Here is a 25,392-nt window from a genome sequence, read left to right on the forward strand (position 1 = left end):
TTTAGCTTTTTTGTGCAGAGAAAACCTAAGATGTTCTTGGAAGGATTAGGCGGGTTTCAGTTTCTCTCTCTCTCTCTCTCTCTCTCTCTCTCTCTCTCTCTCTCTCACACACACACACACACCTTTCCCTACCACCAGAAGCACACATTATTGCATAATAGTCATGTCCACACTCCAGAGCAATGCTGAGTGCATAATTACAGGAGAACCTGATTATTCTACATGAGCTCTCAAAGCTGCAGGAAGTGACAGAGTTGAATTGATGTTAGTCCCTGTTTAATCTTCCTGTGGGTTCCACTGAATTATTGTATACCAGAATAATGTGTTTAAGGGCAAAGGGAAGCTGCTGAACAGCTAAACGTTCAATCAAACAGCTGAATTACCTGCAGCTGAATTATTTCCACATCCTGAAACATGACTTCAGAATGGAGTGATGCAGACAGTAGAGTTGTACCTGTAAAATTTTCGCTGAATGGATGTGAATTCGATTGAATTTGGTCAGATGATGTCTCTCTCAGTGTTTCCTCGTCCTTCCTATTGCAGAGATCGAAGACATGGGTAACAGGTTGTTTAAGTATTTCTCCGCTAACAATGTGGAACGGATATCATGTTTCACTCCACATGGTCACCCCAAGCCCGTGGTGTGGTGGGAGAAGGATGGTACCCGAGTGCCCACTGAGGGCAGGGTGTACCAACAGGACAAAGATCTGATCTTTAATCCCACTGCGTTTGGAGACTCAGGAATTTACACGTGTGTGGCACAGAACAAGGCGGGTCAGAAGCAACAGGAAGTCAGCGTCACCGTGGCTGGTGAGTATGGATACCATGACTTTTCAAAATAAGTAAGAGTAACTTACCAAGAACTGTCTTCTCTTCCATTAGCTATGAAAATAAACATAGTTTGGCATCATTTTTAAAATAGAAAGCAGACATTACTGTGTCAAAGTGACTCATCTCTCTTCCCCCAGGTCCCCCAGAATGGATCGCTAAACCCCAGGACACCGAGATGGAGGAGGGGCAGCCTGGGTATCTGCACTGTCATGTCCAGGCCACGCCCCCTGTCCAGGTCACCTGGTACCGCAACATGCAGGAGATTAGTGAGGAGGTCAGACTCGTATTCTCAGAAGGTCTTATTCCTCATGTTTAATTATAGGTTGCTTCTTTGTATTAAATATCACCGAACTATGGCGTACACTGCCCGGTCAAAAAAAAGTCACCATTTGGTTTTAATTTAGCAAATACTTAAGAGCTGACAACAATTCTTTTAACCCTAACTGATGCAGTGAGGAGCTTCTCATTTCTTGAACAGCAACATGAGAAAACGTATCCCATAGTTGTGGAAAAGATGTTACTGTGTTTCAGAAGGGTCAAATTATTGGACTGCATCAAGCAAAGAAAACAACTAAGGAGACTGCTGAACTTACTGGAATTGGGTTAAGAACCGTCCAACACATTATTAAAACCTGGAAGGATCGTGGTGCACCGTCAACTTCATAGAAGAAATGATCAGAGATCACTTAAAGGCTTGGTGAAGTTGAATCTGAAAAAAAAAATCGGCAATAGACCACAAAGCCATGTTTAATAGTGGAAGTAAGAGCATTTCCACACACGGTGCAATGGGAACTCACAGGATTGGGACTGAACAGTTGCGTGGCCATAAGAAAACCACTTGTTAGTGAAGCTAATCAGAAGAAAAGGCTTCAATTTGCTAGGGAGTATAAAGATTGGACTCTCGAGCAATAGAAAAAGGTCATGTGGTCTGAGGAGTCCAGATTTACCCTATTCCTGAGTGAAGTGTGTATCAGGGTAAGAAGAGAAGTACATGAATCGATGCACCCATCATGCATAGTGGCCACTGTACAAGCCTCTGGAGAAGAAAGAAGAAGAAACCTTTATTTGTCACATGCACACTTCAAGCACAGTGAAATTCATCCTCTGAATTTAACCCATCTGAAGCAGTGAACACACGCACACACTCAGAGCAGTGGGCAGCCACACTAGAGCGCCCGGGGAGCAGTCAGGGGTTCGGTACCTCGCTCAAGGGCACTTCAGCCCAAGGCCGCCCCACATCAACCAAACTGCATGTCTTTGGACTGTGGGGGAAACCGGAGCACACCCATGCAGACACGGGGAGAACATGCAAACTCCACACAGAAAGGCCCTCGCTGGCCGCTGGGCTCGAACCCAGAACCTTCTTGCTGTGAGGCGAAAGCGCTAACCACTACACCACCGTGCCGCTGTCGAGAGGAGTTTGTGTTGATAAATGTAATGTGAAAGGCATTGAGGGAGGGGGTGGGTGGATGTTGTGCCCTGCAGGGAGCTCGCTGGGACCCGTACATGAATTTTGTTTATATCTGCAAAATTCCGGGTCATCCCCGGAGCTACTTGCCAAATTTGGTGAAAATCCGTTGAGAAGTGGCAACGTTAGCTCAAGACAAATAAACAAACAAACTCATCTCATTATCTCTAGCCGCTTTATCCTGTTCTACAGAGTCACAGGCAAGCTGGAGCCTATCCCAGCTGACTACGGGCGAAAGGCGGGGTACACCCTGGACAAGTCGCCAGGTCATCACAGGGCTGACACATAGACACAGTCAACCATTCACACTCACATTCACACCTACGGTCAATTTAGAGTCACCAGTTAACCTAACCTGCATGTCTTTGGACTGTGGGGGAAACCGGAGCACCCGGAGGAAACCCACGTGGACACGGGGAGAACATGCAAACTCCACACAGAAAGGCCCTCGCCGGCCCCGGGGCTCGAACCCAGGACCTTCTTGCTGTGAGGCGACAGCGCTAACCACTACACCACCGTGCCGCCCAACAAACAAACTTTGCCGCTTATTTTATATAAAATATAAAAATGTCCAGTGTTTCTGGGATCCACCACAAGCCTGCCCGTGATAAAGCGGTTACTGAAGATGAATGCTTATTGATTGAATGATTATTAAAAAGATGATGATAATTTTGTCTCTATCTGCAGAAATCTCAGTATAAACTCTTCCCAAATGGGACTTTGAGGATAAACAGTGTGGAGGTGTATGATGGACTGGTTTATAACTGCATTTGCAAGACTCCAGGGGGTAACCTAAATGGACAGGCCAAGGTCTACGTACTCGGTGAGCGTGAATGTATCTTATCTTTACTTGTTCCTCCAAAGTCAACAGTCTTTCTGTACGCCTTGGTTTATCTCCTGCAGTGTTGTGCTGGTGGCACTCTGAAGCCACAGATGTGTCTGATAAATCCATTATACACCGCATTATCTTCCAGCTCCATCACCTTGCCTGGATGGAGGCCTCAGCTTGTTGTTATATCATACTTGTTGAGTGGCCCAGATCTCTGTCTGGTGTGGCTGTGTCTAAGTTTCATATCCTGACTGGTGTGGTGATTCAGTTGTAGTCTCCTTCTAATGCAGTGTTGGCCCAAACACACAGGTCTTCGCTTTACCTCACTTGTATACTAACTGTGGGTCATGAAATCTTAATGCAGTGTTTCCTGCTTTTTTTTTTTTTAGCAGTTAACCAGATGCTAATTTTCAGAGTGCAGCACAGACCAAAAAAACAAAACAAAAAACCCCGCTATATTCTGCAGTGTATCTGGGAAAACCTGTCACATATCACTATGACTGAAAAAAAAAATTAAATCTGATTCTGGACGAAATTAGGTTTTTCTGCTTAGAACATGCTTTTTATGTTTTGACTTTAAGAACCAATAAATATATTTCACCAAAGCTGTTTTTTTTTTTAATGTACTTTAAGACTTTCTGCAAAGATCATGCTGTCTTTACACAGTGAGCGTCAGGCTTTGATCAGATTCATAACCTGATCACTCAGATACTGGGTATGAAAAATGTCCGTTCAGTTGGAATGAAATCTTTCGATGTCATTTTCTCCATTTTTTTTTTCTTTTGCCAAGTGTAAAATACTCTAAATGTTTTTGGTTGAGATGCATGCAGAAGTGAACCAGTTCAGGAAAACCTAGAGTCTTCATTTCGCAGGCTGCCAGGCATATAAGAGAGCTTGAAATATCAAAAATAAAAAATTTCTGCTCTAGTATACCTAATGCCCAGGTCAGACGGCAGGCTGCAACTAGTTTTCATCTACTTGCATCTACCTGCGATAACAAAATCGCAGATAGACGCAAGACTGGTCTTGCATCGACGCACGACGACGCAGATAATGGCAGAGTGTTGCAGAGGGTCTTTAGTAGAGGCAGGTTGATGCAAGTGGGTTATGTTCTGTTCGCAATTCAGCTGCAATTCACTTCCAGTCAGTGCAAATAGCAGATAGCAGGTTGATGCATGTAGAGGCAGGCAGTCGTGCAACGCTTGAGCGACCAATCGCAGGTTGAAGCAGGTAGTGGCAGCTAGACGCAGGCTGATACAGGGGAAGACAAGTCTTTAGAGATGGCTGCGATGCATTGCAGGCAGACGCAGACTGCATCTGCAAATAGTTTACAACAACCTGTGAGCAGTCTTATGGCCTTATATTTTTTAAAGGTTTTCTGTGCGCTGCGTCAACCTGCATCTAGCTGTGTCTGCTTCCGGCTGGTTGCATCCTGTCATAACAGCTTAAAATATCTGCGTCTTGCAATACATCTGACCAAGGCAGGAATTTCACGAGGGCCATGGCCCTTGTGCCCTCTCAATTTGGCCTTGTGCCCTTGGAAAAAAATATCTGCCGTAAGGCCACAGTGGCCTTGATGCCCTGCGGTTTTGTAGTCTGCCTCGTGACTGCCAATAGGGCCGGAATCGAACCCGGGTCCCCGGATTTATGGTATGGCGCCTTATCCACCTGAGCCATGACACCCCCAACCATGAGACTTAATCAAACGCATCCCCTGCCCACTTGTGTCCGCGTCTGAGACGTTGAATTTTCACAGAAGGAGGGAAGAAGTTGACGGAGGTAAGACTGTGTGATAAATTAACGAACGAATAAGAGAGGAATTTCAACATATAGGGCTTAAGTTTGTTACCGTTAAATAAGCATTGCTTGTACAGTAACGTTATGTCGTTACAACGTTGACCCACTTTTAACGTGCCGAGTACCGACTGTAGCCGGTAACAAATGCTAATTAGCTTGCTGTCAAGTTTTTCCCTTGTCGAGCTTTAAGCGTAAGGTCATGGATGTTACTACTGCTTGTTCCTGCCGTAATATGATACGTGATATGTGCTGTTGTCTGTTCATAGCCACTTTTTTAATCTATGCAGTTAGCATTGTTTTGTTACTAGTATTGTATGTTTCTTTTTGCTGTTTAACCGAAGTGTAACTGCTGCCATCTTGACAAGATCACCATCGCAAGAGATTTTATCTCATTGTTTTTGGCGTCATTACAACATTAACATTTACTTTTATTCATTTTCATGTATATTCTAGTATATGTTCCATTTACAGTCAAACATTTTGATGGACTCCAGGCTCAATTTTGATTAATCAAAAATCTGCGTAGTAGTACAGTCTGAAGATGCTCTTGCACATTCGGTGTCAGTTGAACAAAAATTATGGGAGGATATAGGTTTAATAAGTTTTACAATTTTTGAAGTGAGTGATGGATTGACAAGTTTAGATGTGTTCAATATTTTCTTATCTTCAGACATAATAGTGTAGGAGATGTTTCTTTACCTGCTTGATAGTTTCGACTGAGACTCCAGTCTTCCTCAGAAGAGTCATTAGTCCTTAAAGTAAATTCATTATAGACATGAACTTAAAATCATTGTTTTATTTTATGGCCTCGGTGCCCTGGCTTTTGGCCTTCATGCCCTCAAAAAATTGACAGCACAAAAGGCCAAGTGGCCTTGCCCCTAAAATGACGAAATTCCAGGCCTGCGTCTGACCACAACGAAGGATTTGACACAAAACGCCTGCATCCACCTGCAATCAGTCGCCACCCGACCGATCGCAGGTCGCAGCATGCGTCTTTCTGCCGTCTGACCTGGGCATAACGTAACTCATAAAGGCCTTTATATTTAGCTGATGAAATTTATTTTGTTTTTGAGTAATGGCGTACTGAATAATCCATGTTTCTATGATAGTGTGTACATGTCCAGTTCCTTTTATTGTTTCCTTAAAGTGCATATCCTGGACCAATTTCGGGGTTTTTTTATATGAAAGAATGTCCCTTTACACACTCATCCAGGAGGGTAATTTTGCACAAGGCCATCTGTCTACAGCAGAAAATAATAAAATAACAAAACGCGTCTGGAAAAATCCCAAGGGAGTCTGGAGCCAGATTCGTGACGTCACCTGCGGAAGCGCCAGCAGGCTGAGAGAGCTTGCACGGTTTCAGTGCACAGCCTGTGGAGACCAAGTTTAGCAGCTAGCGATTTTGCATTGAAATATGGAACTGTCACCTGAGCGCAATGTTACTTCACCTTTGGATGAAGAATTGAATATAATGAGATGTCAGAATTATTTCTTACCCTGGCAACAGTCAACTTGTGAATTGATGATTTTCTTGGTCTTTTTCTCGGCTCTGCTTGGTCCTCGGCTTCGAGGGCCTCAGTGGATGCGGCACTTTGCCTTCTGTCAGGGGAGACAAACAGCTGGCTCCTTTGGTGACGCTGACACAGATGGAGACGGTGTTGCTTTGGGCATTCAGACAGATGGAACTGCATCTTTTTTCAGATCAAGTTGCCTCGCGAAGCCCATTTCCCACTGCAAATAGTTCTCAAAGTCGTCGGGCCTTGTGAAGTGAGCACCGCAAATAATGCTGTAGTCTGTAGCATCTAGCCAATTTTTCCGGGTGCCTCGCATGAAGCGCTCCCATTTCTCTCTCATTGTCCGGTCTTTTGGAAAACGATGAGTACTAATCCCATCAAGATTGGTGTTGCTACACCCTCCTACGATACATCTGTTAACCATTTTAATAATTACGCGATAACGTTGAAGAAATTTGCAGAAAACCACCAGGTCGTTTTCTCATAAACAAACCAGCGCTGACGTAGGATTCAGAGGGAGGCGTCCCGCACGTGACATCATGAAAATCAATGCTTCCCGGGAAATCCAAATGCCAAGTTTTTTCAGAGGCGGACCAATTCGCCTCAAATGGCTTGATTTCAACTGAATTTTTCTGGTATTGCGCAAGGTAAAAAAAATGCACAAAATGCAAAATGTGACAGATATTTGACCAAAGTTTAATATAAAATAGGAGAATTACATTGATCTTGCTCCTGAATTTACCCGTGATATGCACTTTAAAATTCACACCAGCTCCTGCCTTGTTGTTGCTTATGTAGTGTGTGTGTGTGTGTGTGCGCGTGCGCATGGGTGTTCCAGAAAAGCTGAAGTTCACCCCAGCTCCTCAGTCCCCTCAGTGCTTGCAGCTAGATAAAGAGGCCAGTGTTCAGTGCTCTGCGACGGGCCGAGAACCTCCTACTATACACTGGACCAAAGCAGGTGAGAGAGACGTGGCTTGTGTGCAAAAAAAAACAACAAGGCGGTAGGTTTGTGGGTGTTTTTATTCTTTTTTTTTTTTTAATGTTTCCCTTTGCCAGTTTTCACTGTTATGCCATTACATTTTATATATAAAATATTAGAATAATTATATAATGTAATGACACAACAGTGAACGATATATGAGCTGATTACACTACTAGGCTATCAGCTCATATACCAGAGAGAAAAATAAAACGGCAGAACGTGTTGCTGAACCAACCGACGATGAAATAAAAACTCTACTCGAAAACAACCCCCCCCCAAAAAAGCAACGAAATATGGAATAAAAGTAAAGTTTTTATTTCTCGAATTTGCAAAAAATAAAAATGCTCTGTCAAAATCCGGTGAATGTGGATAAAATAAAGCAGTTATTCTACTCAATCTCGTTGTACATGGCTTATAGCCAACTCGGCACTCCGCTCCTCATCAGCTGTCTGCTCATGTACGACTTGATTTTGTGAAATAACTGTTAAATCTAATAGATATTATTATTATTATTAGTAGTAGTAGTAGTAGTATATGTTGTTATTCTAGTGCTGATATTGTGCCATGTGTCTGACCTAAATTTTTATTTATCTTATATTTATTCATCAACATGCACATTGATTCGTGTCGGCACAATTTTTTTTTTAATCTTTGCTGTTATAATGGTGTATTGTGGTGTAATTTTTTACAGTATAATCTTTGTATTCCCATGTTTTAGCATGTAGGGGTGAGGTGGCAATCGGGACGCAAGTCTTGTTCCTTTATCCCGCCACATTTCGTTTGTTCATAATTAGTATAATTATTTTTTTAATCTGTCAGAATGTGGCAGACTCAGTAAAGTAAACTAAACTATATTCTACCTGTGTAAGTCAGACTGTATCTTCAAAACTAAATCGAGATTGAATCCTTTAACGTTGGTTCCTCTCCCTTTCTCTGTCTCTGTTCTGTAGATGGTAGCGCTATCCCAGCTCACGTAAAGCAAACCAATGGGACTCTGCTGTTTGAGAAAGTGACACGGAGTGATGCGGGAAACTACACTTGCGAAGCCAGTAACCGTCCACAGGGCAAGATCAGAGCCGATGTCTCTCTCACTGTGGGAGGTGAGATGAACTGAAATGATTACTCAAGAGTGACTTTTTGTGGATTTGTAATTCTTGATTTAAAAAAAAAGCAAAAAAAACCAAGTGTTTATTCACAAATAAACACTGTCAAAGAGATCATCTGTAATGAAAGACAATCCAAGATCAAGAATCAACAAGAAAAAGAGAAATAAACATAACTTTGTAATCACAGTGCAAGAGCGAAGGGCAGCTGAGTGCAAGTAAATTATTCTTACAGATGTTTCTTCTATTAACCAGAGTAAAAAAAGGTAAAAAAAAAAAAATTAAAATTAAACCAGTCATTGTAATATTTCTGAATGTGATATAATGCAGACTATTATTCCACTTTTCCATGTCTCCTGCTATTCGTTTTGATTTTTTTTTTTTTTTCAAAATTTGAGTTTTAACAGTTATTTTTCTTCCATTCTTTGGCAGGTTCTTTTGACACATGTTTATTTCATTTCTTAAGTATTGTTGGGACCGGTCTAGCGAAATACATTTTCTAGCATTTGCAGCTAAGTGAAAAAGTTCAGATGTTCTGTTTTTAGATCTTGTGAATGCTGTTTAGCTCATCCAGCTGTTGGCCAGGTTGGATGGGTTTATGCGATCACGCATCATCCGTCGTCCGTCCGCAATTGACAAAAATCACTACTCCTCCTACAGGATTGATCAGATTTCGATCAAACTCGTATACAATGTTCCCCAGGTGGGTGTGCATAAAACTTGTCAAGACGGTGGTGCCAACTGTCATATTTACGATTTTATGGGCATCTGAAATTTTTGGGGACGACTCATCACATTAAACACTACTCTTTGTAAACTGCTGGGACGTTTTCACTGAAACTCACCCAGAAGACTCTAAAGACATTCCAACAAGAATTGTTCACCATGTGGCACCACCTGCCATGCTTGATGCTACACAGGGGTCACGTGCAGTTTCACGAACATCACTACTCCTCCTACAGGAGTGATCAGACTTTGATTAGACTTCCATGGAATGTTCCCCAGGTTGGTCTGTATAAAACTTTCCAAGACGATGGCGCCACCGTTCATATTTAACATTTTATGGGCGTTTGAAAATTTTGGATGACTCGTCACACCAAACACTACTGTTCGTAAACTGCTGGGACGTTTTCACTGAAACTCACCCTATAGGCTTGATCAGATTTCAAACTCCCACACAACAACAGTATGAGCTACAGCCTCACTGAGGCTATCTTTGTTTTCCAGTTACACTTAACCTCACTGCTGATAGAAAAAAGCGTTTTGTGCCTTCAATAAAACTTAAATTAAAAATGTGTTGTCTTAGACACATTAATAAAACACATTTAAAGGAGAACTAAAGTCATTTTTAAACCTGCTTTATTTCTTAATTGACGTGTTCTTCAATTACGTTTTCGGTTTTAGTAACCTTATATCGTGACTCGTATTGGCAACTAATTGCAATTAAATATTATACTTATTGACCTATTCGGTTTTTAGCCATGTTGAATTTAGTTCGTTTGGTCCACGGCGGGCGTCGCTTATCCGCGCGATCTTCACGAGACTTCTGCGAGACTTCGAAACGTGAAGTGTCAGCCAGGCGTCAGTGCCGCCATTTTGAAAACTGTTTTCCAAACGAAATATTGCACAAAAATGAGTTTAAATGATGATCACTGCCTACTTTTTTCAAACTTTCCTGATTGCTATCAAAACAAACAAAACTTCCGGCTTGATTACGTCAGCATTCGAAAGAGGGCGCGCGCGTCTTTTGACGACGTTGGCAGATGTTGGTCACTTTGATTTCCGCTGTACGTTTTACTTCCATCCTACGATGTCTCGCACAGGTCTCAACGAATCTCGTTTACGGCCATTGCTTTGACATGTGGACTGATATATTACAGAGCATATTTCAAACACTCATAACTTGCTATAGCAGTGACAAAATAGCCGTCAACAATGCATTCCTGTATTTAATAAAATTAGATAAATCGAATTTTGATAATAAAAAAAAGTCTCCTTTAATAAAGGGAACTGCTAACCTAGACACAGTGATACTAATATTTAGGTTGTGTTGCCTGTTTTGGAGGGCGGCACGGTGGTGTAGTTGTTAGCGCTGTCACCTCACAGCAAGAAGGTCCGGGTTCGATCCCCGTGGCCGGCGAGGGCCTTTCTGTGTGGAGTTTGCATGTTCTCCCCGTGTCCGCGTGGGTTTCCTCCGGGTGCTCCGGTTTCCCCCACAGTCCAAAGACATGCAGGTTAGGTTAACTGGTGGCTCTAAATTGACCGTAGGTGTGAATGTGAGTGTGAATGGTTGTTTGTCTCTGTGTGTCAGCCTTGTGATGACCTGGCGACTTGTCCAGGGTGTACCCCGCCTTTCGCCCGTAGTCAGCTGGGATAGGATCCAGCTTGCCTGCGACCCTGTACAGGATAAGCGGCTACAGATAATGGATGATTGTCTGTTTCGGAGATAAATAAGTGTACTACAGGTGTACATGTCATGTTTTGTTTCGTTTTTTTTTTTTTCCTCAGAAACCAAGAAGGATGCAAATTTCCACTCAGCTGTGTTTAACAGTTTGGCAAATGAGTACATTTGATAAAATAGAGATAATGTCCAGAGTTAATACTCAAGTGTGTGACACCTCTGCTGGGGTATGTGCACAATGGCATGCCAAAATGTCATTAGTACCATTTTCTACACCTGTTTAATCATAACAGAGTGAAAGATTACTTATTCTAATACTGTATGACCAAACTAGGGTAAAGGCTCGACAGAACAGGGTTATATTGGAGCACACCTGGAGTAGCTCAGGGTTTTAAACTGCGTGTCGGATACCAAGCCAGGCTCAGACTCCAGTGCTAGGCTATTTCACCACCACCACCACATTACTCTCAAGTAGTCCATATTTACATCTTGTGTCATTGTTTCTCAGTGTATACAGAGTTTAAGGTGGAACCGGAGTACACTACAGTGTATCAGGGTCACACAGCGACACTGCACTGCCAGGCTACAGGAGACCCACAGCCCTACATCCAGTGGGTAGTCAAAGACAAAGCGCTGTCTGTCAGCACCTCCAGGTCGAGTTCCAGCTTTGATTTATTTCCTTGGCTACTCTTTATGGACCATTTTTCATACCATGTTTCAGTACTAAGTAAATTATTCTATTATTTTATTAACTCCTGATCTGGGACAGATTGCTAGCTAGGCGGTTATTCGAAGAGACTTAACTCGTCTACTCCTCCAGTTTATAACATCCTCTCTTTCTTTTCTGTCTTTTGCCTTCTCAGATTTCAAGAGATGCCCAATGGTTCTCTGATCATCAGCGATGTCACTACTGCCGACACAGGAACGTACACTTGCATCGCAGGCAACAGCTGTGGCATCAGACATCGCGTTGCACAGCTCTTCGTCGTAGGTAAGAAAGCACGCTCACGCTCACGTGCAGAGCGTCTCACTCAGCCGATATAATTTAACTGGACCCTATCGATGGATCCTAAAGCGGCTGGTGTATATGATGGATGCCTTTATTGTTTTTTTTTACATCACATGTGCACTGTTCTCAGACTGTAACTGTAGGCTGTATTGAAAGGACGGAGTTATCATAGTGTACCAGTGTATAAGATTATACCTTATGTCAGGAATAAAACAAAAGGGTATTATATGTGCTGTTATAGGAAAATAATCAACAGCATAGTGTGATATATGGACACGAGTGTTTTACTGGGGAAATACGCCACTCGTACTTTTCATACGAGCTACATCTGGGACATGGAGACACAAAACCGTGACACAAATCTCTGTATGACGTTCGTGAGGAAATCGGTGAACTGTTTTGATAAATTTGGGTACTTTTTGTTTGCGAATGTGTCTGTATAATAAAAAGAACATCACATGTTGGCTTGAAGATGTGAAGTTTATCAAATCAAGTTTATTTGTATAGCGCTTTTAACAATAAACATTGTCGCAAAGCAGCTTTACAGAATTTGAACGACTTAAAACATGAGCTAATTTTATCCCTAATCTATCCCCAATGAGCACGCCTGTGGCGACGGTGGCAAGGAAAAACTCCCTCAGACAACATGAGGAAGAAACCTCGAGAGGAACCAGACTCAAAAGGGAACCCATCCTCATTTGGGCAACAACAGACAGCCTGACTATAATATTAACAGTTTTAACAGGTATAACCCTCAACTGTCCTCATGGAGCCGTCCTTCACAGGAGCGGGGCGATAAAACTCCGACCAGACACAGGGCACCAGGATGGATCAAGCAGGATCAAGTTTATCTACTCGTGTTGAAAAACTCGCATTTTTCATACAAAATACATCACGGATCTGAGTGACATTTAAATAATATTGGCTGGCTTTTTTTTCATGGTATATCAAATATATTCCATTCAGCTACTGTAGCATGATGCTGAACAAGTCCAAGACGAGTTCAATATCATGCTAGCTGAATGTAATATATCTGACAGACCATGAAAAAAAGGCCAGCCGATATTATTATTATTATTATTATTATTATTATTATTATACATTCCTTTCTGGTGTTCAACGCGTCTTTTCTCTTTCAAAATTCTCTCAAAATCTGCCGTATTTAACAAAGCAAACCTGGCGTCCATGTTTGTTTACAAATTGTCACAGTCGCTCACCAGCGCCGAAGTTTTACGTCTCCAATGTGTGACGTCATGTTGTCTTGACAACCATGCAATACCGTAAACCATATTCAACGCTCATTCTTCATTGGGTAGAGTGACGTAATACACGTAGGATAAGCGATATGATAACAATGCTGCATGCTATCGAACCAAATGAATGAAACCTGCTAGAAGGGAACAGAACACGTTTTTATTCCATCGAAAAAGTGTCCTGCATGTATAACAATTTCCGATATTTCACGCCGATGACGCCACTTTCAGTGTTTTCCTGCTGACTGGATGCGTATTGTCAAAATGGCAAATCAGTTCAAAATTAAAATTCTTTTGATTAACTTGCGTGGGTTTTTTTTTTTTTTTTGTGGATGTGTCCATATGATATAAAGAACATTACACGGTGGTGCAAAGGTATGAAGTTTATCTTCTCATGTTGAAAATATTTTCACTCGTTCGCTTCACTCACTCGTGAATACGTTAATTACTCGAAGATAAACTTCATATCTTCATGCAAACATGTAATATTCTCTATCGTCGTGTGAGACCATCTGAAAGCTGATTATTTTTCAACGGTAGGATTTTAAGTGTTTGAAGTGTTTTATTCCTCTTAGACCACATTGTAACCAATTTCACACTGGTTCCTGTTTTTTATTTATTTAAAATCGACATGTGGTACTTTTAACCATTTCTAGTTACAATGTTGTGAAATGTTAGTACCTGTTGTCCGGCATGTTATGACAGCTATAAACAAATGTCATGCACACAGCTCTCTCTGTTTTCTCTCTTGAGTGAGTAAGGGGGGAAAAAAGCACGTTATGTTTATTTTCAAGTTTACATTATGTGGCGTTGGGATCCCAAGTGGGAGGGGTGGCGTACTCTTTCTCCTATTGGTGGGTAGGGATTGGCCAAAACTAAATTATGGAGGAATTCTGGGTTTTAAAAAAAATGTTTAAAAAAAGATTTGCTGTTTATGTCCCTCTGAATGAACTTGTACAGATTTGAGAATTCAACAGTGCTGTGGTCTAAAACCTATAATAAAGTATTGCATGATAGAAATGATGAGGAAATAGCAAAAATGACCACTGATCATTGAAATACTGAAATATTTCGCAGCAATAGGATATTGCATATCGAATTATAAAGCATTGCACATGAGGATGGGAATACATTCACACAAAGAGATTTGGTTTTCTGTTCATCAGGTGAATGTCTTCATCAAACTTTCATTTAGCAAATGAAATTAAATACTGTGCATCCATTCAGTGCATGTGGACATGTTTATTATCAAAATCTCTCCAAATTCATTTATTACTGATGTTTAGATGCAGTAAACTCCAGGTTTTATTCTGTCTTGGTATGTTAGCCAAACCTGCTATCACCTCTAATTCTGAACATCGAATGTTACGTTAGTTCCTACCAGCAACGCCAATCTTTTTTATATTCCACAGTGCAGTTTTTTTTTTTAATTGCTTGAGCACGTTTTGGCAGGAAAACAAAAGAACAGGATGGTTTGTAGCCCTGTAAACCTTACGTTTGGAGAGCATCTGCTAAGAGACAATGAAACTCTTTCTTCTGCTCTCACTTCAGAAAAGCCAAAACATGGTCCTGATAATAATGAGGGGAAAGCACCGTACAAGATGATCCAAACCATCGGCCTGTCTGTGGGGGCAGCTGTTGCCTACATCATCGCCGTGCTCGGCCTTATGTTCTACTGCAAGAAGAGACGTAATGCCAAGAGACTGCAGAAAGGACAGGACGGGGAAGAGCCCGAGATGGAGTGCCTTAATGGTGTGTGTGAGTGAGCATGGATGTGCGTGATGGAGCAATTACTCTTTTTTACATGAACCACGTGTGCATCCAACCTTGTATCTGGAGCTTCCTGCAGATCTTTTAGTCTAATATAACACATAACTCTCATACTCATCATGCACCGTAAGGGCAAAAGCCTCACTGGTGAAAAGCAATATGAGCAGATAATTAAGTTCATAGCCTGCTGTAGGATGTTTAAAAGTGAGAAATGCTGCCATCTTATGGTTATGAATGACGACACGCGAGCTTTAATCAGTGTTGAGAGCTTTGTTGAAGAATAGCTCTGGGTTAAATTAAGTTGCTATGACTTTTGGTGCTGATCTGGATCACCGAACCGGAATGATCCATGAAAGACTTTTTCTTTCTTTTTTTCAATCGGTTTTTTTTTTTCAGGTCAACAAGTGCAAGTCACAGTATCTAGTATCTAGTTTTTGCTTCTAGCAGGAAACTGTATGCTTGGTGTTTTATTTATCAGGATTAACATGGAGGCAATCTGGCAGGTGCATTGTGCAAAGGCACTACATAAATTCTAGCTCGATATATTTTCAGCAGAATTGATCCTGTTAATCCTTGCATTATACCTACCTTGTTGACTTTGTTTAACTTTTAACATAAAATTGTAAAGAGATAATGAAGGGTAGCAATTAAAACGAAAGAGCAAGATGGTCCAGTGAAGAATAATCAAATCAGTATATTTTGAAGACCAACGCTTTCTGCATGGGCTAACAAATCGTATTCTATCCACATTCACTCTCTGCTCTGATAGGCTACTCTACTACTAGGCTATCAGCTCATATACCGTGAGTAGAGAAAAACAAAATGGTGGAGCGTGTTGCTGAACCAACCGACCACAAAATAAAAACTCTACTCGAAAACAAAATCCCAAAAATGATCAAGTATTTAAAAGAAACAGAAATGGCTAAAAGAATATCGTCCCCCCCCCAAAAAAAAAAAAAATCTCCTGTTCCACACTCCAGCCCAGTCGGTGGCAGTAATGCATCAACAAAATATGGAATAAAAGTATTTGATGAGAAGAACGTCTCATCTCATTATCTCTAGCCGCTTTATCCTGTTCTACAGGGTCGCAGGCAAGCTGGAGCCTATCCCAGCTGACTACGGGCGAAAGGCGGGGTACACCCTGGACAAGTCGCCAGGTCATCCCAGGGCCGACACATAGACACAGACAACCATTCACACTCACATTCACACCTACGCTCAATTTAGAGTCACCAGTTAACCTAACCTGCATGTCTTTGGACTGTGGGGGAAACCGGAGCACCCGGAGGAAACCCACGCGGACACGGGGAGAACATGCAAACTCCACACAGAAAGGCCCTCGCCGGCCCCGGGGCTCGAACCTGGACCTTCCTGCTGTGAGGTGACAGCGCTAACCACTACACCACCGTGCCGCCTGATAAGAACGTACCTTTTTTATTTTTCAAGAATTATTATTATTATAGCGTTTTTCACAAATTGCTACTGTCATTTCACCGGTTTGTTTACATTCTAAGCAGAAATTATTTTATCGGACGTTTTGTATAAAGTTTTTATTCATTGAATTTGCAAAAATTTTAAATAAAAATGCTCGGTTTCTCAAAATCCAGTGAATGTGGATAAAATAAAACAGTCATTCCACTCAATCTTGTCATACATGGTTTATAGCCGACTCGGTGCTGCGCTCATGCACGACTCGAGTTCGTGGAATAACTGTTAAGTGTCTTATATGGGTCCACGGAAAATGTCACTAGACAAAAATTAACGTGTTAACCCTTTATGAAGATGGGACTTGAAAACACCTGTGAGCTTTTCAGCTGTCCAGTGTTTCTTTAAAAAACTGCAGCGAGTCTGGTGCTTTTCAACCAGTCATTTCCCTGAAAATGATTCAGTCATTCAAAAATATTGTATAATACTTTTTAGAAAGAGTTAAAGTCTAAAGAAAAATTGGCATGTTGGTGTTATTTCTGCAATTTCCACAGATATTTATATTCATAATTAATCATTCTGAAAGTATATACTATTTTAATTCATTTTGATTTCTGATATGTATATAAACTTTCTAACATGAGAATGTTACGCAACGTGTGTAATGCCTACTAGGAGAATGTTACTCATTGTGTGTAATACCTACTAGGAGGCACTATGCAGCACAATGGCCAAACTACAGCAGAGATCCAGGAAGAAGTGGCTCTTACTAATCTAGAGACTGTGTCTACAGTTGAAAAGCGCCAAAGCAACACGGACAAGTTCCACTTTCCCAGAGCGGACTTGCAGACCATCACTACACTAGGTAAAGTATCCCTCGCTTACACACGAACAAACACATACAGGTCACTGTCACGCACACATTGTCCCAAATGGCGCACTTTTGATCTTAATCTTTTTTTTGTGAGTACCCATAAATGCCACAAGGCCATTTCTTATTTTAAGGTTCAAAAGATTGCTCACAACCTTCTGTTATGTGTCCTTTATGTGCCCTTTGGAGAAACTCATATTGATGCGGACTCACCAGTGGTCTCTTATCGATAAGCGATATTGGGTAGGAGAGTTCACAGCGGATGGGATTGCTCAGGGCAGACAGAATCCTGCAGCAACAGTGATAAAGGGAAAGATATTTAAAGGAATCTTGACCTATCTCAAGTTGTTAATTTAACATGTCACTAAGCAACATTAGGGTTGCTCCTTATGTGACACATAAACTATAAAGCATTTCATCTACATACTCAGCCTACGTTATTTGATATGAAGCTCTTATGTTGCCTTTAAGTAGTTGAGTTTGCCATAGTGCATCATTTTTTGGTGTGATCGTAAGATTGATAAAATGACTGAAATTTTAGAAATGACAAAAATTCCATTGTTCATTCATAATTACATGTTGCTTTTGCAAAGAAGCTGTGTCATAAGTATATAAGTATAAATGCCCTGTGTATAAGGGCATTTGGGTAAGCATTTACAGCCCACTAAGGAAATACTTGAGCACCCTGTTGAACCCTAAAACTTAGGCTACATCCACACGACAATGGCAACGAGATTTTATTTTTAGCAGGTAAAAAAAATATCGCGTCCACATGGGCAACGGATCAGTAAAATATCAGGTACATATGGCAACGCAACGCTTGCTGAAAACGATGCAATACACATGCCACACCTCTACGTGCGCTGTAAGACGGTCCCATCGGAGACACCAGAACAATAGAAGTAGGACGCATGCGCATAAACCCCTTCTTCTACCTGGCGTGAATGAGTGAGTGCTGCTTGTTCTAGTCATGTGGTTGTGACATCATCGTAAACAAATCCGTTCTACTCATCCAGACGACTTCGCAACGGCGCCGTTGCCAGATTTTTCCACTCTGGAAACCGTTCTCAAAAAATATCGTTTTGGGGCACCCAAAACGCCGGTGCCGTGTGGACGCCAGGCCGAAACGATAAAAAATTTTATCGGATTCACCTGAATCCGTTGCCGTGTGGACAGGGCCTTAAACTGCGACATCTGGACTTGTGGACATCACATTTCATTTAAAAGTGGGACATGGTCCATTAACTAGGTTCCTCTAGACATGTCTTGGACCCTTCTTTCTGGCTGGCCTCAGGTGTATTACAGTCTTTTAATGTCTGTTTCTATGTCATGATGCCAGATACTTTGTTTGGTCATTGTTATTTTTACTTACCTTGGGGAAGTAAAAACTAACTTTTTTTTTTTTTTTAACCTTGGATACCTTGGGTTCCTGCCCAGCCCGCTCAAGGCTGCTGTCTGTCCATGTTCCCAGTTAGTTGAATGACCTTCCCATTGAGGTCAGAACTGCTGACTCCTTGACCACCTTCAAGCACAGACTGAAGACTCACCTCTTCAGGTTGCACCTTTCCCCTGCTTCCCTGCCCACTCTGTAACTGTGTTTCAGTCTCAACCAACCCAGGCTGTGTACTGTCTAGCCTGGGGTTAGCTGTTTGAGTTCTCTATTTAGTTGTACTTTGTGTGGTTGGTTTGTTTTCCTTGGCTGTTTTGAGTATTTCAACAGCATATTACACAAGGTATTGTTGACACTTGTTCAGCTGGCACTAGAACTTTCTTGTCTAGAAGTTCAACACTGTGTACCTGACTTTTGCACTCATTGTACGTCACTCTGGATAACAGCGTCTGCTAAATGCCATGTAATGTAATGTATTCCGGGTGAGGGTGTGCTCAGTAATGCTTGTGGAGCATGTGACCAATCCTTCCATGCAGGTGTTAGCCCATTTGTTGGATTTTTAGGGGCCTCCTAACAGGATTTGATGAAAGTCTTGAGCCTTCTTGTAGTTGACATTGTGGTTCACCATGATGCCACTCTGCTCCTGATTTGACATGGATGGTGAACAGTTACACTTTGGTAAAGAGAGTCAGTTCCTTGTGGTTCCAGATGATCTTTAGTTGCAGGAAGGATGCTCTTGCTTGGCCAGGTCCTGCTTTGGATCTGTGCCTCCCTGCTTGTCAATGATACTGCCTAAATAGGTGACGGTTTCCACCCTACATGATGACTGGTTGATAATATTGACAATCTTGGCAGGTATACCATAGTGCATGAGTGGCTTCCAAAGACCTGTTGTGTCTATGCTGGCAAATGTCTTTTCATAGTCAACAAACCTGACAGGCAGTAGTGAGGGTCATTCCAACTACACTGACTTTTCAGTGATGCACAGTGTGGTGATTTGGTGTGTTCAGGAGCTGTCTCTGAATTGATCACCCTTCTTAGGGAATTTGATGATATAGCCCTTCGAACAACCTGATGGCACCTGTTCCCTTCCCAAGACGTTCTCAAACTGGTGATAAAGTATGTCCACAATGGTTTCCAGGTCTGCCTTGAGTGCTTCTGCAGGGATTTTATCATGTCCTTCTGTCTTGCAATTCTTGACCTGGTTGATGTCACAGTCTATGGGCAGGTCCCTGTCAACTGGTGGTACCTCTGGTGGCTTTTGGGACATATATCTTTTAAGGAGTTCCTTCAAATGCTCATTTGTTGTTGGTCATCTCCTATTAATGGTTTACTCCTTTGTCTTTCTTTGCAGTTGACTGTGGTTTACTACTAGCCTGGCTAACGCGACTTCAAAGCTCTCTGAGCATTTGGTCTGGCCAAGCTATTAAGCCAAACCGTTTCCCAGAGCCCGTGGTTGACCCGCCTCCCTGAAATGCCTCAGTTTGCTACTGGTCGAAGCCAGAAAAGGCTGTGACGAAGCTTAAACCAATCACATCACTCTTTCCTCTGACGTATGTGACGCGACGGGGCTAACTGGTAGATTAAACTCTTACCGAAGCTGGTCGGGAGCAAGGCGAAAACGTCCTTCCTTTCAATAAATACCTCCAGGGCTGCTCTTTGCTCCGTTTTCAATTAGAACTTCCCGTTGAATGCTTTCAATACAGCATCTACCGCTGTGTTAAAGGCTTGCCGCTGCTCCATGTTCGTGATGTGAATGAAGCGCTTCCGGCATAGATTCTGTAAACAATCTATGGCTTCCAGTCGCAGTTCTACTACGTCACTGCCTTGAACACGCCTCTACCCAGGGCCGTTGGAGATGCTCAAAGTTGATTGGTTCCCGATTTTTCGGGAGCTTGGAAATGCTGTAGATAGCCTGCCTGGCCAGACTAAGCTCGGAACAGGCCCTCGTGTTGCGTCACGCTTAGGATGGGCGGGCCCAGGCTAGTTTACTACTGTTGTTTAGTACTGCGTTTTTTATGCTTGTTAATCTTCTGCAGTGTCCCTGTTGAAATACAACAGATATTCTGTATGTTCTATGGGTTTTTTGGGGCCTAGAGCTTCCTATCATTTGCTGTCAAGGGTTTCTTCTTCCTGTAAAACTTCTTTTTTAGGGTTTCTCCAGCTTCTGTGCATCATTTGGAAGTACTGTCTTGTTGTTGTGGCATTGTGTTGGTCTTCCAATCCAGTTCTTCAGTTTCAGCCACAAACAGATGATGGTCAGAAGTGATGTCTGCTCCACATGTCACTTGCACATCCTGCAGGGTTTTTCTGAACTTCTTGGTGATGTTGATGTGGTCTATTTGGTTCTTGGTTGAGTGGTTTGGTCAAAAGTCAAAGTCCCTCCCGTGCCAGGACCTGATCTTCCCAGGCAGTCTCCCATCCCAGTACTAACCAGGCCTTTAAGGTGCATTGGGCAGTGCCGATCTCCGTTTCTGTAGCCCTCAGCCTCTTGCCTATTACATATGTACAGGTGTGGTCAGAAATTTACATACAGTGACATGAATGTCATCTTGGATATGAACAGGGCCGTTGACAGCTTTGGCTGGGCCCGGGACAAAATAATCTGAGTCCCCCCCCCCCCCCCCCCCCAATAATCTGAGTGCCCCCCCCCCACACACACATACGCACGCACGCACATCGCCACACAGCAACCACCCACACCCAACCCCTCTTTTCACAGTCTCCATTCACTCCAACCCTTAAATAACAGGTATTCCAAGCCCATTATAACAGTCAACCATTTTATTTCAACATTTCAACATATTTACAGTTTGAACATTTCCTTAGTCTGCAACTATTCAGGTGCGAAATGCAATGCGCCGGACTTTTGCTGTGGCAAAGTCGTCAATAAGGTCATTGAAGTCCAGCTTCTTTGCAAGTTCGCGCTCTATAGAGAGCATAGCCAGCCCATTGAGCCTCTCCTGTGACATGTTTGAGCGCAGGTAGTTGATAAACCAAAATGATTGTTTACGGGATGGAACTGGGCCTCAATGAGAACGGAGTTATGGCTTTCCCAAAATCTGAACATAGAAGCATCACCACTAGTGATGTGTACAGTGAGTTTTTCAGTGTATTTTTTTTGTCTTGTTTTTCATAAACGTCCTTTCCGTACTCAATTTAGAATGTTACAAAAAAAATTGACACCCTCCCAACCACGTAACATTGGCCTATCTGACCTGGGGGCTGACACGTTTATTACGGATAAACCAAAAGGATTACAACGTTCCCTGGATATAGAACTGGACCGAGAAGATTCAAAATCTTAACGTGTAAGCAACAACAATAAAACAGAGGTTGTTTTATTCATTTAGGGCTTATTAGGCTACTTTCATTAATTGCGCTTTTCATACAGGCCTATCATTTTTCACTTGAGCAAGGGAATTGTTTGAAGAGTATCCAGTCTAAGCGAAAGTTTAATGTTTTGCAACAGACTAACCTCAAAACACCCCATTTATAGCCCATTCGTTACATTAAACTCTATCTAGCTGGCAATTTCACATGCCGTCGTATCTACACGGGATGATTTCCAACAAAATAAGGTTTAATTAACAAGAGGCAGCGTTCCACGGACTTTCAGCTAACCGGAGTCCAGCTCAGCGCAGCTCAGCAAGCGTGCCTAAAACATTTGGATATGATTGCGGGCCAATGTGCTATTCTTTGCTTCATTGAGATATATGCAACACAGTGTTATTAAACCGATATGTTTATGAAATAATTCAATGCCCTGTGCATTTCAGTGTTCACTCAGTGTACCCTGCTATCCCCTACTTTATAATTATGAATGGCGCGTCGCGCGTGCTGGGGTTACATTACGGGGCTGGAAAAAAGTTATCTGTGTCTTACCTGGCTCAGCTGCCCCACTGCCTTCACCACCTGCTGCATCATCTGAATCTTTTCTAAAATATCTATGCAGTGAGCCCCTGAGGCTCTTGGCTTCTTCATCTCTTTTTCTCTTTTCTTTTCTTTTCTTTTCTTTTCTTTGCTCCTGACTTGTGCATGTTGGCAAACGGGCTCGCACGCTTATTGTCGAAGCGTTATGATGGAATAGTGCCGTGTTATTTGGCGCCTTAATCAAAGACCAAACCATTTCTGCATTAGGGGTGGTAGGTGGGTTCTTGAATCTATTTTCGAAGACAATAAAGGCAAAAGAACCAGAAATCATTCATTGAATGCAAATATAGCACATTTTTCTCCCCCAAATCAACACATTTTGAAATGAAACAGAATGATTAATGGCATCTTCATGAGGGACTAGTTCTGGGCCCCCTCCTCATGCCTGGGCCCGGGACAAAATACCCGGTTGTCCCCCCCTGTCGATGGCCCTGGATATGAATGTCATGGCAATATTTGGGCTTTCAGCAATTTCTTTGAACTGTTTTTTTTCTGTGGCAGAATGTACTGTACAGCATACATCTTTAATTTAAAAAAACACTAGAATTTGGTGCATAAGTTTTAATTTTCTTTGGGTTTTCTGAAATCAACACAAAGTCAAAATTATACATACAAGATCAAAAATTTACATACACTCACTTAAATGATTGAGAGGTGCTGAAACTTCCAAAATGTGTCTTATCTTGCCAAGGTCTCTTAACTTCCTGTTAGTGATCATGATTGACTACAACTGGTAGCTTCTCTATGCCTTCATAAAAAGTGTTTGTTTACAGCACTCATTAGATTGACCAACACACAATAAAATGGGAAAGTCCAAGGAGCTCAGTGCAGATCTGAGAAAGAGGATTGCAGTTATACACAACTCCAGAATGTCTCTCAGAGCCATTTCTAAACAACTGCAAATTCCAAGATCAGTTCAAACAATTGTATCCAAGTTATTGTGAGGTGTAGTCACTTTGCCAAGCCACTTTGCTTCAAGAAAACCCAAACTGTCACCCTCAGCTGAAAGGAAATTGGTTTGGATGGTCAGCAACAACCTGGGAACCACCATCAGGCCTTTCAATTACATGAAACCTGCGATGGATAATGTCGTAGGCACCCAAATTAAAAAGGCGCCCAAATTAAGGTCAAGCGCCCAAAATATGCTACCAAAAGTTAAAAAAAAAAGAAATGTTGATTAAATAAACTTGGCTGCATAAAACCCAATGTCTTGACTTTCTTCTTTAAAAACACCAAAATTAGCGAGAATTAGCATGTATTTCTCGTAATTGATGCAAAATCTGCACTATTCCCATGTTGTTCCAAGTTTGTCGAACTAGCCATAAGCCTCGCGCAGAGCACGAATTCTCCATCAATGACGATCAACACGCCATGATTTCATGGAGGAGCGAGACTCGTACCAATGACCAGAGCAGGATTTCCACATTAGGTAAATCTTCTTTTTTTCTTCTTTTATATTGTTTTATGGCAGTTGGCAAACAGCTTTTACAGTGGTGCTTGAAAGTTTGTGAACCCTTTAGAATTTTCTATATTTCTGCTTAAATATGACCTAAAACAACATCAAATTTTCACAAAAGTCCTAAAAGTAGATAAAGAGAACCCAGTTAAAGAAATGAGACAAAAAAAATTATACTTAGTCATTTATTAAGTAAAATGATCCGATATGACATATCTGTGGGTGGCACGGTGGTGTAGTGGTTAGCACTGTCACCTCGCAGCAAGAAGGTCCGGGTTTGAGCCCCGTGGCCGGCGAGGGCCTTTCTGTGTGGAGTTTGCATGTTCTCCCCGTGTCTGTGTGGGTTTCCTCCGGGTGCTCCGGTTTCCCCCACAGTCCAAAGACATGCAGGTTAGGTTAACTGGTGACTTTAAATTGACCATAGGTGAGTGTGAATGGTTGTCTGTGTCTATGTGTCAGCCCTGTGATGACCTGGCGACTTGTCCAGGGTGTACCCCGCCTTTCGCCCGTAGTCAGCTGGGATACAGGATAAAGCGGCTAGTGATAATGAGATGAGATGACATATCTGTGAGTGGCAAAAGTCTGTAAACCTCTAGGATTAGCAGTTAATTTGAAGGTGAAATTAGAATCAGGTGTTTTCAATCAGTGGGATGACAATCAGGTGTGAGTGGGCACCCTGTTTTATTTAAAGAACAGGGATCTATCAAAGTCTGATCTTCACAAAACATATTTGTGGAAGTGTATCATGGCATGAACAAAGGAGATTTCTGAGGACCTCAGAAAAAGCATTGTTGATGCTCATCAGGCTGGAAAAGGTTACTGGACTCCACCAATCCACAGTCAGACAGATTGTGTACAAATGGAGAAAATTCAAGACCATTGTTACCCTCCCCAGGAGTGGTCAACTAACAAAGATCATTCCAAGAGCAAGGTGTGTAATAGTTGGCAAGGTCTCAAAGGACCCCAGGGTAACTTTTAAGCAACTGAAGGCCTCTCTCACATTGGCTAATGTTAATGTTCATGAGTCCACCATCAGGAGAACACTGAACAACACTGGTGTGCATGGCAGGGTTGCAAGGAGAAAGCCACTGCTCTCCAAAAAGAACATTGCTGCTCATCTGCAGTTTGCCAAAGATCATGTGGAGAAGCCAGAAGGCTATTGGAAAAATGTTTTGTGGACAGATGAGACCAAAATAGAACTTTTTGGTTTAAATGAGAAGCGTTATGTTTGGAGAAAGGAAAACACTGCATTCCAGCATAAGAACCTTACCCCATCTGTGAAACATGGTGGTGGTAGTATCATGGTTTGGGCCTGTTTTGCTGCATCTGGGCCAGGACGGCTTGCCATCATTGCTGGAGC

The 25,392-nt window shown here is 42.1% G+C and overlaps 1 protein-coding gene across 2 annotated transcripts in view; it reads left to right on the forward strand.

Annotated features, from left to right (window-relative positions):
* ptk7b (protein tyrosine kinase 7b) overlaps positions 1 to 25,392 on the forward strand; it is a 247,499-nt gene that overhangs the window by 211,038 nt on the left and 11,069 nt on the right. Inside the window, exons 7-15 of one of the 2 annotated variants that reach the window (XM_060926216.1) lie at positions 544 to 810; positions 969 to 1,105; positions 2,987 to 3,122; positions 7,278 to 7,397; positions 8,372 to 8,521; positions 11,434 to 11,578; positions 11,789 to 11,916; positions 14,739 to 14,939; positions 17,092 to 17,247. In XM_060926216.1, coding sequence (XP_060782199.1) covers positions 544 to 810; positions 969 to 1,105; positions 2,987 to 3,122; positions 7,278 to 7,397; positions 8,372 to 8,521; positions 11,434 to 11,578; positions 11,789 to 11,916; positions 14,739 to 14,939; positions 17,092 to 17,247 — 1,440 coding nt within the window. The remainder of the gene's footprint in view (positions 1 to 543; positions 811 to 968; positions 1,106 to 2,986; positions 3,123 to 7,277; positions 7,398 to 8,371; positions 8,522 to 11,433; positions 11,579 to 11,788; positions 11,917 to 14,738; positions 14,940 to 17,091; positions 17,248 to 25,392) is intronic. The other variant, XM_060926217.1, reaches the window with a different exon arrangement.

Source organism: Neoarius graeffei, chromosome 7 (assembly GCF_027579695.1).
Source record: "Neoarius graeffei isolate fNeoGra1 chromosome 7, fNeoGra1.pri, whole genome shotgun sequence".
NCBI classification, from domain to species: domain Eukaryota; kingdom Metazoa; phylum Chordata; class Actinopteri; order Siluriformes; family Ariidae; genus Neoarius; species Neoarius graeffei.